This window comes from Lepidochelys kempii, chromosome 7 (assembly GCF_965140285.1).
Source record: "Lepidochelys kempii isolate rLepKem1 chromosome 7, rLepKem1.hap1, whole genome shotgun sequence".
In the NCBI taxonomy this organism is placed as follows: Eukaryota; Metazoa; Chordata; order Testudines; family Cheloniidae; genus Lepidochelys; species Lepidochelys kempii.
Window position 1 is genome coordinate 105,306,884 of NC_136386.1, and position 13,795 is coordinate 105,320,678.

General features: G+C 40.0%; 1 protein-coding gene across 1 annotated transcript in view; it reads left to right on the forward strand.

Moving 5' to 3' along the window:
* The window catches only part of CPXM2 (carboxypeptidase X, M14 family member 2), a 103,624-nt gene that overhangs the window by 19,824 nt on the left and 70,005 nt on the right, over positions 1-13,795 (forward strand). Inside the window, exon 3 of the mRNA XM_073354133.2 lies at positions 13,036-13,145. Within this exon, the coding sequence (XP_073210234.1) occupies positions 13,036-13,145 (110 nt within the window). The remainder of the gene's footprint in view (positions 1-13,035; positions 13,146-13,795) is intronic.

The window sequence follows — 13,795 nt, forward strand, 5'->3', positions numbered from 1 at the left end:
ACCTGAACTCATCATTCTGGATATAAAAGAGATTTATAACCTTGCATGAACTTAAGACAGATCATTTCCTGTGTCTGCTCCAGGCTTAATAGTTTAATGTTTTCTTTCTGCTGCAATGTGTTGTTTTAAACTGTTATCATTCTCTATCCGTCAACTGGTTCACTGTGTGGCCTGGTAATTCAGTACCTCCCCATGCTCCTCTGCCAATGTGCCTCAATCTTGACTGGAGGAGATACTGTTAGAGGTGATCGGACAGTTCAGGTTCCATATTCAGTCAGCCTTTGGATTCTGATTATCTTATGGGGCAATCAGTGCATCTTGTGATGCTTGTTTTTGTATTGTAGTAAGCACTGAACTGAGACTATAGATTCATTTCATATTATCAGCCAGAGGCATCAGATGTGCACTAGCGAATTTCAGGTGCTACTAATCAATGTTAAATTAAAACAATGACCTATAGGCAAAAGACTCTGTATGCCATTACTGGTCAACAGAACCATCTAGTTTCCATTCAGGGTCAGATTTTTGTTTCTCACGTTTGTTCTGCCATATCCTAATTGGCAGAGACATTCTGGACATGTGACAAAAATGCCTCACATGAACCTATTTTGCTCTCTTCAAAGGTTTTCAAACCTCAGACTGCTGCTTCTAAGGATGGCAGTGCATCTGCTTCAGTATCCTCTCCAGCATATGTTTCATATGAAGAAGTTCAAATTGGCCATAGCCCAGACCCTAGATTGACTGAAATATGGGTGGTATGCAGATCTCTTTAAATAACATTGATCAGAAAATGGAGTCACTTTTTTGGTTCTGGCTCAGCTTTGCAGTCAAGTGTGACAGATGTAGAAAATACTTCCTCACCAACAAGGGTGCCTGTATTGATGGTTATGAAGGTTAATGATTCTTTGTCACTAAATAGGATCCTATTTAAAATCAAAATCCTGGGCTGTATCCTTAAGCAGTGTAAATCACTGAAATCAATAGAGCTATGATAATTTACACGACTTGCAGATCTGATCCATGTATATGTGGCCATGAGAGTTACTGTAGTCTCACGTATGCAGTGCCAATCAACTCTGCAGCCTGCGATGGAGGAGGGTAGGGTTTCTTCCCTGTGATTCCCCCATGGGGATACTCAGTGCTTAGCCTGGTGTTCAGGCTGTGCTCTTGATGGAAGAATCTAAGCAAAAACCCATAAAGCTGGCCACAGCTCTTTATAGATGTTAGGTATGTCACATTTAGTCAAGTGGGGAAGAAGCATTCTTTCAGTCAAAAATATGGGACTGTCAAATGAAATTCTCCTTACTGTGTCAGGCACAGGTGAAGACTAATGGGAGCAGTTTAAGAAAGGAAACTAAGGCTGTTTTTGGCAGCAGTCACACAGAGAAAGTTTGGATGAAGGGGAAATGATTCCATATTTCTAGTGATTAGGATGTTGGCTACCTAATTAAGAAACAGTTTACAGTTTTTGTGCTACGTCAATTTTCTGTGGCAGCACAGACTTTGTACTTAAGCCTTCATAATGATATCAGGATGGGCAGATTTGTTTGTTCTTTTATTTTTCACATAGTCTGATAAAGTATTGTTCTTTCAGTCAGGACCGCAATTTCGCAATAGAAGTATGTAATAAACCTTACTTGGTTGTTAATTGAATGATGGAAATTGTGTGCTATCTTGCACTGGAGCATGGCTACACTGGAAAGTTGTCCCACTTTAACTATACCAGTATAGTTAAAGCAATACAACCCTCCTAGTGTGGATGCAGTTGTATCCATATAAAGTTGCACTATATTGATATAACTATTCCCCTGTGAGAAGGGGAAGAAGTATACTGGTATAAAGTCACCCTTTTATGGGTAGAAGTGCATCCACACACCGATGCTTTTACTGGTATAACTATTTGGTAAAGTTATATCAGTAAAATATGTAAGCATAGATCAGGCTATAATCATTCAGTGGTTGTTGTTTGGGTTAGCTGTCGAAAGACTGAAAGTCTTCATTTAACTGTATCCTTGACAATATACTCCCTGGTCCTTTTCCATTTTCATCCTTTGTCTTTGGGCCCAGAGTAATATCTAATGTAGCAGTAATCTTCTTAGTTCATGTTCTTCTACTTAATTGCATGGGCAAGGTTGAGATGTCTTTTGTGTTGTAACTACTGTTTGTGGCCCCTCTGTGGAATCTTTTTGGCCCCGCAGTGTATTTCAAGGTTTTGATATTTTTAAGATACTTTAGACACAAGCATATTCAAGAAGTATGCTTTTTCCACTGGTAGTTTTTGTCAAACACCCAGCCCTTGTGAGAGTGGTTTGCCTCTGTTTTTTATTTGAAATGCTTGGCTAAGTATGTTTGTTTGAATTTGCAAGAGAAGACTTATTCTTGTTTTTGACTACTGTGTTTAGTTTGGCTGCTTTACTTGGAATCATGCATTCTGTTCATCCTTGTGCCTTAAACTAATAACGGATGAAAATGTTTTGAATTAATGGATCACAAGTCAGCCTCACTTGCACTTAATTTTGAACTCATTATAATCATTATTACTTTAATGGTTTTAATCTCTAGCAGTTAAAGGGAAGAGATCTATTTCAGAGAGATACCAAATACACTGCAGTGTTCTTTTGTAGAAAATGGGGTGGGTTCCTCAGTCAATCTGGCTTGGGTATAAACGGGGATTATTTTTCTTTCCTCAATGGCACAGCACAACAGCAGTATCTCTGGGAGACATTTTGTCTCTGACAGGCACAGTTTGTTTCCAGGAGCCCTTTGGAAGCACAGCTACTGCAATGTTTTTGTGGAAGGTTGCAGTGCGCATTCCCTCCCACAGAGGGCAAGCTCTAATGATAAGTGCAGATGGAGTTCAAGTCATGGACACTGTCCATGCCATGAGAAGACTAGCACCACTCTGGAGGTGTAGTTCTTGAGCATTCTGCATGCAACAGCTGCAATTAGGTCCATCCGTGCAGGCAAAAGTGAGGGAGGCTCCTTGTGCCCATTACCCTTGCGCCTTACCCAGGCACAATCCGACCCAAAGGCATTTTTGTGATTGTTGACTGGTGACAGTCTGCCGTATGGCACTTCCATACTGTCTATGCCATAAATGACATAACTTCTTAGGCAAGATGTCTGTCAGCAGCAGCGGGCTCAGAAATTCCAGTTTATAATGTAGGCAAGCCAAGGTGGATGAGGTAATATCTTTTATTGGACCAACATTGCTTCTTGTTTCCTGGGCAAATGCAAGAAACAAAGATATTACCTCACCCACCTTGGCTTTCTAATATCTTGGGACCAGCACAGTTACAACACCACTGCCTGCAACAGTTCATAAAGCTGTATGCTATCTGAAGATTATCTGAAGCTCCTGAGTCAGAAAACATAGAAAGGAAATCTTCTAAAATCAGGTTTTCTGGGAAAATCTGCTTTCAGCTCTGCAAGAAACACCGAAAGATCCCAGTGCTAAATGTTATTTTGGCATTTCCAGAACTGACTGCAACCTGCAAGTGCTAAGGTGCATAAACATGACAAATAGTCTATAAATAAGTGGACTTTTCTGAATCTAAAAAAATGTTTGGTTTCATTTCAGGTTTGCAATATGGAAGTGGGGTAGTACTTACTTTATTCTATACTTATCAATTGTTTTACTTCAACTAGGGAAGAAGAACCTTTTCAATAAATCATGTGCCCAATTCTGCCATCTGGCGCACAGCATTTAGCTTACAGAAAGGGTGCAAGTTACAGTCAGTCTTTTCAAAAAGAACATACATTGCCACAAAATAAATTCTGCATTGTTCTTCTGTCATAGTAAGAGATGGGGACATAATGCAATATGCACAGCTTGCTCAGATTTCATGACCTCTGTAGAAAAAGCAAGTGTAGTCACAGTCCCGGATATGCTAGTTCAGTACTGAATTTATAGGTTCAGATGAAAGATAGAGTAGGGGAATAAATATACTTTAAAAACACTAGTCCATCCTAGGAAAGCATCAATTGTACCCTAGCCTCCCATCAAAGCCATGCAATTTTCTAATGAAACACAGCAACCACTGTATGGGGTTTAAGAGATTGGGAATTTTCCACTTAAGAAAGAGGTAATGTTTATCCCAGTGCTATAACATCCACTTCCCCTTATGGTACTACTGTAGAAACCTAAAAAATACCCTGCAGGTATGTTGTAACCACAGGAAGCAGCTCTGGTGAGAAAGATTCCTTTTATGTTAAGCATAGAGGACCTGGTCCAAAGTTCAAAGAAGTCAACTAGAGTCTTTCCATGGGCTTTGGATCAGGCCTAGAGGTGGCATAAGACTGTGCTGTTTACAAAGTTAGGAGAACTATTCATGGTAAATAACTTATTCAATTAATGTGTTTCTTACCTAAAAAATGATCCGTGAATGGACTTTAATAAATCTCAATTATTGAACATTTTATAGGAACACATTTCAGACTATGGGCTGTTGGTGAATTGGTCACTTTAATTGCTAGCTGCTCATGATTCATAGTGTGCCATTGATCATTGTTTCATGTACCATGTGCTAGGTAATAACACAACAGGATTAATTGTTTCTAAAACTAAAATGGCACTGTATTACGACAATGATTTATAGAGATGCTGCAAGTGCAGCTAGCATTCAAGCTATGTGCAGACAGACTTCCTGGTGCCTCCTCCAAATTTTTGTCTCCTGTAACGTGTGCTCCATGCAGGTTGCTATCATCACAGAGCAGCAGTTCAGGTAGACAGATTGTGATCTACAATGCAGGTAGCCCACTCAGGGGCTCCCTTCTCCTCAAACATCCTTACTTCTCTTTGAGGGGCACATAACATAGGTCATGATTTGGCCCTTAGAATCAATGTGCATAAAATTTTGCTGTCTGTTTTGCTTTATATAACAAATGTGCTGTTGCTGATCATGTCTATCAGACATGTCTATCAGATTTGGAATGGTGCCTGGATCAGAGATGGGCACTCTTAAGAGTATTTCCATTCAAATGTTTCTGCTATGTTGCAGGGACAGAAGGGACTTCAAAAGATGTGCTGGCACAAGGAGACATATATGATACATGGTAAAGGTATATCACACTGTCTTCTTTCACTATCTTCTTCCCCCCCTCCCCCGGCTCTATCCTTACAATCTCTGTGCATTTGGTATTCAATCTGTCCATTCTCTGCTCTATGTTTTAAATCTTTCTTCACTGAATTGTTTCATTATGCTTCCTCTGTTTTGTTTTTTTCCCCTGACAGTCTCTCCTAAGCAAAAGCATGAATCCAATAATGACTCATATTAGGGTCAAACTCTGAACGCTTCAATATTTGATTGGGATCAAAATTAGGCAAAATTACTCCCCTACCTAAATTCTCACTGATGGACATGTTAATGGAAACACAGCGTAAGCCTATATTAAATCAAATATAGAAACAGGAACAGAGAACTTGTCCTTCTCATAAATGACTCTCTTTCGGATTGGGTCTGGTATAGATCAGATGTACCTGAACCAAAACCTTGCATCCAGGCTCCCCTGAATGTTGATAAAATTTGGATCTAGATCTTGGCCTAAGGTTACAGTTGCAGCTCATCTCTTATCTATCATGGACACAGTGCCCAAACTCTGTAACATCAACTCCAGCATCAAACAGAGCTCCCCAAATCTTGTATGCTCGGACAGATTTACTGATGTTTTAAATTGAATGATTACTCAGTTTTTTGGTGGGGGAATTGAACACTGCTTCTGATTGGTATCAGGAATTGGGCCCAGCAAGCAGAGCCAATCTGTGGGCAAACTCATTAGAGCAGGTGGCTACACCACCTGATTGAAGAGTCTGCAGACCAGCTCTGAAGTCCAGCCCAGCAGCTGTTCAGTGGCTGCTCAAAGTGTTTGCCCACAGCTGTGATGGTGCCTCTGCCTGCTTGGCCCCAGCCCTGCGTCACTCCAGGTAACCCATCCTGACTCTGTTCTCTGATTCCTGACTTTGGCTGTAGCATCTGGCCTTTGACTCCAGCTCTGACCCTTGGCTCTGATGCCTGACTTAAGCTCTGACACTTGGCCCTGATTCCTGACTCTGGCTCTGATCCTGGATTTCGATTCCTGACTACTGACTGTGGCTCCAGCACCTAGGTCTGACTTCTGCTCTAGCCACTAGACATGACTGCCCACATTGGGGTCATAAGAAGATAAGAACGGCCATACTGGATCAGACCAAAGGTCCATCTAGCCCAGTATCCTGTCTTCAGACAATGCCAATGCCAGGGGCCCCAGAGGGAATGAACAGAACAGGTAATCATCAAGTGATCCATCCCCTGTCGCCCGTTCCCAGGTTCTGGCAAACAGAAGCTAGGGAAACCATTCCTGCCCATCCTGGCTAATAGCCAGGGATGGACCTTCTTCTCCATGAGCTTATCTAGTTCTTTTTTGAACTGATAAAGGAAATCTTGTTGAGAAAGTGAGCAGGCCCTAGCCACACCTATTTTTTGTAGGAGAGTTGGTGATTGGACCTGAAAGCAGAAGAGAATTATAGCGGGCATAAGAAACTGAGGAAGACGAGGAGAACCACGCATAGCTAAATCCATGAACTTGGATCCTCCAGTAAAGCAAGGGTAGCATACCAAGTAAATGAAGTGAGTCATAAACTTCTGTGAACATTTCACACTTATACGAGCACATCCTCAAGACAGCAGAATTTAGCTATAACATGTTTCCCCCCCCACACAAATGGTCCAAGACTATAAATATAACTGATTATTTAGACTAGATGGAGAATGTTGTTCCATTCCATCCAGCCCCAACAAAGGATGTCCATGGCAATATTTAATGACACAAAGCAATCAAAACATATTTTCAACTAAAATGCTCAGATAAAATCCTTTCAGGTGCACTGCATGTTTAGAATACTTTGCATGCCTGTGACATAATAGATTTTAAATGATGAGCTAAATTTCATATGAAGAGGCATAGAATATGGACAGAATTAGTTAGAGCTTTCCATACAAAATGTTCCATTACTGGAAGGTGAAAAGAAAAGGAGCACTTGTGGCACCTTAGAGACTAACCAATTTATTTGAGCATAAGCTTTTGTGAGCTACAGCTCAACTTCATCAGAATGCAGCCAATGAAGTGAGCTGTAGCTCACGAAAGCTTATGCTCAAATAAATTGATTAGTCTCTAAGGTGCCACAAGTCCTCCTTTTCTTTTTGCGAATACAGACTAACATGGCTGCTACTCTGAATACTGGAAGGTGAGTTATTCAGCCACACATTTCATTGGGAAAACTCAAAAGATTAAAATTTATATTAACTTTGGCCAAAGCCCATAGTCCTTAGGTTGATTCCAGTAGGTTTATTTCGTCTGTATAAGTACAGCATAAGGATTGCGGGATTTGCCTCAAAATAATGCAAGTAAAATATTAAAGATTAAGGTCCTGATCCAGCAAAGCACTTATTAACCAGGTGTTAAACTTTCAGCATGTAAGTAGCCCTTTGCCTTCAAGTTAACGTAAAGTTAACCATGTGCTTTGCTTGATTAGGGCCTGAATCCTGCCTATGCTCCACATAGTGTTCAGGACTGGAAAAGGGGAATCTGAGATTCAAACTACAGAAACAGCAGTATGCTCAATGAGGTTGGCCAAAGGGAAGAGCAAGACTGTACTGTGCTAACAGATATGCCTATCATGTTTGCAGCTAGCAGGGGTGCAGGAAAAGGGGAAGTGTGTGCCCAAATCTGGTAAGCATGTCTCCTGCCATCTATAGCAGGCACAAATCGGCAACGATTACAGTGGCACATTGCTGCTGGCAAAAGGAACAGCAGAGCTTCAAAATGGCCCCACATGCAATGGCAGGGTGTCTGTTACTGGATGCACCCTAAAACCATCACCACTGTTCATACAGGGCAGGGCTTTGGCGATGAGGCCAAGATTTGACCCACATGTGTCTTGACATACAGTATTAAAAAAGTTAGCATTATAGGGCCTGATTTTCGGAGGGGCTGAATACCCACAACTGCTTCTGGAGTTGGGAGCTTTGACTGTTCAGCATCTCTGAAAATCAAGCCCATAGTGTTGATATTCACAGAAATTCCACTATTTTAACTACAATCAGTTCTAGCCAAACTGTAGTGAACTACTTGAGCTCAGCTTACTGAGGGCCTGATTCAACTCCTACTGAAATCAGTGGGAGTCTTTTCCGAGCCCCAACATCAAGCCCCAAATGTCTAGCTAGAGATGTCTCTGGAAAAATATACAGAGCCAAAGCCATTATTGGTATATGGATGATTCTATATCAAATAAATATCGGCAGTGTCTTGACCTCCTTTAATCTTCCCCTGGACCGTGTGTCTATAACATAAACTCTAAATTAAATAAACATGTTGAAGTGTTGTGGGATTCTTATCTATTTAAAAATGACAACGCTCCTGGAGCTAAAACACATTTAGAATCATAAAAAATAAATAAGCAGTCAAAGTAAATTCTGCTTCCAAATGGCGAGGAGCCCGTCAGACTGCACAGGGAAAATATTTCTCCATTTACAGATGTGAATATCACTGTGTGGCTAAGAGTTAGACAAGCACAGATTTTTCTTGTGGGAATTCAATACGATCATAGATACATCTCTTTAAAATGATAAATATAAATAAATAAATAACAAGGAAACTTTTTCCCTAATAGAAGAACAGAATATACAACTAGAATTGATGGGAAATCTTTTAAAAATAAAATAGCCAATTTGGTGGCTTTGCCCTCAAAAGAGCAACAAAAGAGAACAGATTTCCAAACTGTGTCTATTAAATATAACAAAATATATGGCAATCTGTGCTTTTACCTGAAAAATTGACTCGGAAAAAAATAAAGAAATTAACAGTTGAGCTAGGCTAACTGACTTTTATTATTTCCATGTCCTCACAATAAATATTTGTCTATTGCTGAAATTGATCTGTAGTTCCAAGGATGTATATTTCCTAAATTTGATGAAGAATTGTGGACATTTGAGAACCAGGTTTAGCATAATTAGTTATAATTTCTTCAATGACTGGGAATGTAGGCTCATCCTGCCTACCAAATTATGAACCCATTATGTTTCTGAGCATTTGTTTCCAGATGTGATCCCATAGAAATCAGTGGGACTGCTTAAGTGAGCAACTGCTCACTTAATTGTGAGCCTTTGAGCGAGGCCTTGGTTCTCCACCAGTGTTGCCTACCTTTCAGCTCAGTGCACTCTAAACTGCAACAGAACTTGGGCTGATCAATACTTTGGTCTTGCAAGTACAGATTGCAGGACATAGTGTGTATTTGAAACCATCTTCAAAATCTCTGCCATACAGAAAAGTTGTGGCTAATGTCTTGGCTAATGATGCTGCTGCATCAGAAACGCTGGCTGGTCTTAGCTGAGATATACAACATCCACCAAAATAGTACTAGGCATTATCTGAAGGAGTGGACATTGTATCATGGCTTCTAAGAGGTACTGTACCTCTAAATAATATGTTTTCCAGCGGACAAGTTATCGTCTCTAGTTAGAATAAACCAGGCCATATATTGATGGGTTTTACCTAGAACTTTTAAACATTTTCTGAAATTCTGAGGATCCTTCCACACCATTTAGGCCATGAGTCAGCAGGGTACTTAAGTGCATGCCTAATTTTAAGCAAGTGAGCAGTCCCATTGACTTCAGTGAGACAGTTCAAATACTTACAGGTAGGCACTTGCATAAGAAACTTGCTGAACTGACACCTCAGTCCCTAAACTATGTTTCTAATCCAAACCATTTTGAATTTGTTTTTGTTTTGTTTTGAAGAATTTGAAATCCCTGAATCAGAGTCATCTCCTCACCCATATGATTTTGGTCCTGGGTCAGATCTGAATGCAGGAAGGATCTGTTTTTTCTGCCTGAAATAGCAGATATTTGACAAGATTTCTACCATTTGAGACAGAAATCTCACAAGAACAGCTCTTAAAATACAAATACTGTGAAACATTTTATACATGTTCTCAAAATGAAGTAATAAATTAAAAACTCAAGGAAACAAAGCAGAAACCTAACCTAAAAGGAGACTCCTATAAAGGACTTTTAATATCTGTGCCTGTAGTAGACTGGCAAATTTAGATGGGTTGCTGTGTCTTATATTCAGAACCTTGAAGATTATTAGACCAGGTCCTATTGGAAACTTTCCCGTTTCCACACCCCCACCCAACTAATAGATTGAAACCCTTTGTTTGGTAAAATCTGTAAGTGGTACAAACTTTTCTTACCATTTGTGTTGTCGATGGAAGTGACATGTAAGTGAAACAACTGACTCTCTTAAAAAGTTAGAAATCCTTTATTATAGGCCCTCAACTTTAAAGCAAAATCAAAGATTGTCTTTTGTGAAAAACATCACGAATCCCATACGCATTTGCTGCTCTGAACAACAGACTTGATGACACCAAGATCATCACTAATATTAGCAAGTTAATAGTTGGTAGCAGATAAACGTAAAGCCAGAGCCAAAAAACTTCTTTGAAGAATGATGTTGTTCCATTCCCAGTTTGGCATAGCTGCCAGAGAAAGAGGTACTGTGAGTGGAGGAAATGAGATGTTTTTATTTAAGGTCAAAATTTTCAATCCAGAGCTGGGACAACATATTTTATTTTTCTTAAAGAGAGATTTTTTCAGGTGACTTCGAGTTTTGTTGACTGTGTGCATTAGCCTTTACCTATGGAGACTATAGTTGAAATTCTATCTTAAGTTTTGAATGGAAGTAACTGCTTTTCTCAGAATTCTTTGTAAGAGATTTTCCATGGCTCTTAGTGTGAAAGGCACTTTAAATGGGGCATATTATTAATTTATTATTATATATACCTTTTTATATGATGGTAGCATCTAGAAACCCTAATCATCACAAATGGGGACCCCTGTTGCTAGGTACTGTACAAACATAGAGGCAGATACTGTCTGTGCCCTGAAGATCTTAAAACTATAAATGCTACACTTTAGTATCACTGGTTTTATGAAGTTTCAAGCATTGCAAAGATAAAAGCCACATGCATTCACTTCTATCATCAACCTTAGTGTCTAATCCTGCTAGCACTTACATGCCTGCCTAACTTTAGGTACTTTTGTTCCCTGGGACTACATATGTGAATGTACTCAGGTGCAGAAGAGTTTGCAGGATTATGCCTTTAGATTGATTTCTAAATCTGTCCAGAGGGTTGAATTTGTAGGAGTGAGACAGGGAGTTCTTATTACCGGTTCTTCTCAGCCGTGTAACTTACTCCCAATAGAGGTCTTTCAGAACCCTAGGCTTATCTTGTTTAGGGAACAATATAAGATGAAACACTCATATATAACGAAATATAATTAAAACAAACAAAATTCCCTCTAAGCTACTCCTTCCTCTGGTTTTCCCAGTGCATCCTGTCTCTTCTCTGTTTCTGTTAATTAGATTGAAAGCTCTTCTGAGCAGGGTCTGTCTGCATTTTGTCTCATGTGCAGCACTGAGCCTATTGTTAGTGTTAAAAAAATACATTAATATTAAATGTTTATCATTCTAATGGTCCCACTCCTGTCTCCATTGTAGTCAGGAGTTTTGCCATTGACTTCAGCAAGACCAGAAACCAGCCCTATTGCTGATGAAGTGTCCAAACCTTTTTTCTAAGGGTGAGCAAATCAATACTTGCACAGTTTGTTCTGCAGCATAATCCCAGTTCCATTTTTCTAGGAGGAGTTTACATCATGGATGAGCTAAGGGAGAGAACAAGAAATCCTATGTCCTTTCTGTCAGTTTTTGTATAATGATTGGAGATGGGCCTGGATCAGATCCTCAAATCCAGACATCTGTGGATTTCAGAAGAGTGATTTCAATCTAGACCTGAACCTACACAAGAACAGCCATACTGGGTTAGACCAAAGGTCCATCTAGCCCAGTATCCTGTCTTCTGACTGTGGCCAATGACAGGTGCCCCAGAGAGAATGAACAGGCCAGGTAATCATCAAGTGATCCAATTTCTGTCGCCCATTCCCAACTTTTGGCAAACAGAGGCTAGGGTCACCATCCCTCCCCATCCTGATGTATCTACCCTCCATGAATTTTTCTATTTTTTTTTTGAACCCTGCATTGGTAATTCCTTGGTAGCTATGGCATATGTAAGGCTGTGTTCACAGCTCTAAATCAAAGCAGAAAGGGAGGATGGTCTAGTCATGGTTAGAATACTAGCATTGGGAGACCTGGATTCAGACTCCTATGTGAACTGTTTCTCTCTATGCATCCATTTCCCTTCCATGAAAAGTTGATAAGAGAACTTTCCTACCTCCAAAGGCTGATATAAGGATAAATACATTAGAGATTGTGAGGCGCGCAGATACTGTGGTAATGGAGGTCATACAAGTACCTTCGACTAGAACTTTTCTGATTTAAAAAAGTACAGTAGGATCTTTCTGATGTCTTATCTTCCAAAGTAAGATCTCAAGGCTGGATTTTGCTGCAGTACTGTACAGTACTGGCATCTGCTATTTTTGTTCAAAACTGTGCACCATTTGAAGCTTATAGAGGTGGCCTCTTGTTTCAAATTTGCCCTGTTTGTGCTTACTCATTGCTCCAGCAGAGCTCTGCAGTGTGGTCTCCCAGACCTCCCTGAGAGATGCTATTGTACAATGTGTGTGCATGTTTGAAGTCTCCAGAATGTGCTTTAATTGAAAACAACTTGACACAGTAGTAAATGCCAAAAGAAAAAAATAAAAGGCCACTCTGCTGGCATTTTGTACTGACAAGCACTTGACAGGAAATACTGTGCATATCTGTGGCAAAGGAAGGGTATGGCAAAGAAAAAGAACTATTAAGGAAAACTTAAAGGTCCAGACCCTCAACTGATGAAAATCAACATCACTCCACTGATTTCAGTGGAGCAGCCATCATCTCATTGGTTTCATTGTGCTATCCCGATTTACACCAGCTGAGGATCTGACCTATTTCGGTCTCTCACACACACACATGTGCACACACACATATACAAAAGTAGCTTTGGATAATATATATTTGTTTGTTTTCCTCATTTTTTAATAAAACTTTGTCGTTTTACAGGTTGCCCACCGCTTGGTTTAGAGACATTAAAAATTACTGATTTCCAGCTCCATGCTTCTACAGTAAAGCGATATGGCCTTGGGGCCCACAGAGGAAGGCTTAATATTCAGGTAAAATCAATTTTCTTTGTAAGTGGTAGAATGGCTTAGGGTTGTAGTGTTCTGCAGACAGTGCTAATGGATGGTTATAGGTTTTGACTACCTTGTCAGCTCACATTATTCAAATGAAGGGAAATATTGAATTACACTGGTGGATAGGGTTGATGAAGAGTTCTGAAGTTGTGGGGTTTGTTCTGTGCTTTAAAAAGCTCTAAATTTTATGCTGCTTAGAATTCAAATCTTAATGAAATTCCATAAAGTAAAGATGATGAGGTGGAGCGGAGCGGGGAAAAGAATCTTCCCTAATGCGTTAACAGAGCACAAAGAAGAGACGGTAAGGATATATGAGAAGCAAAAACATTTTGTTTCATTATTTGCCTGTAAATAATGATCGTGGTGAATAGAAAAAACATTTTAAAGCAGTGGTTCCTAAACTGGGGTTCATGAAATATTACAGGGGATTCTTGGGAAAAAATTCCCTAATGGCAGACAGAGCTGTCCCTAGGGACCCTGGGCAGCATGGGGCCAGCAGCCTGGAGCCCCTGGACTTCCAAGAGCTAAGCAGATCAAAGCAAGCATATCTATCACACTGAGGAGATTTAAACTTCAAGACACCTTAAAAGAAATGGGAAGGGAGGTGGATATTTTTTGCTGTTTTTAAA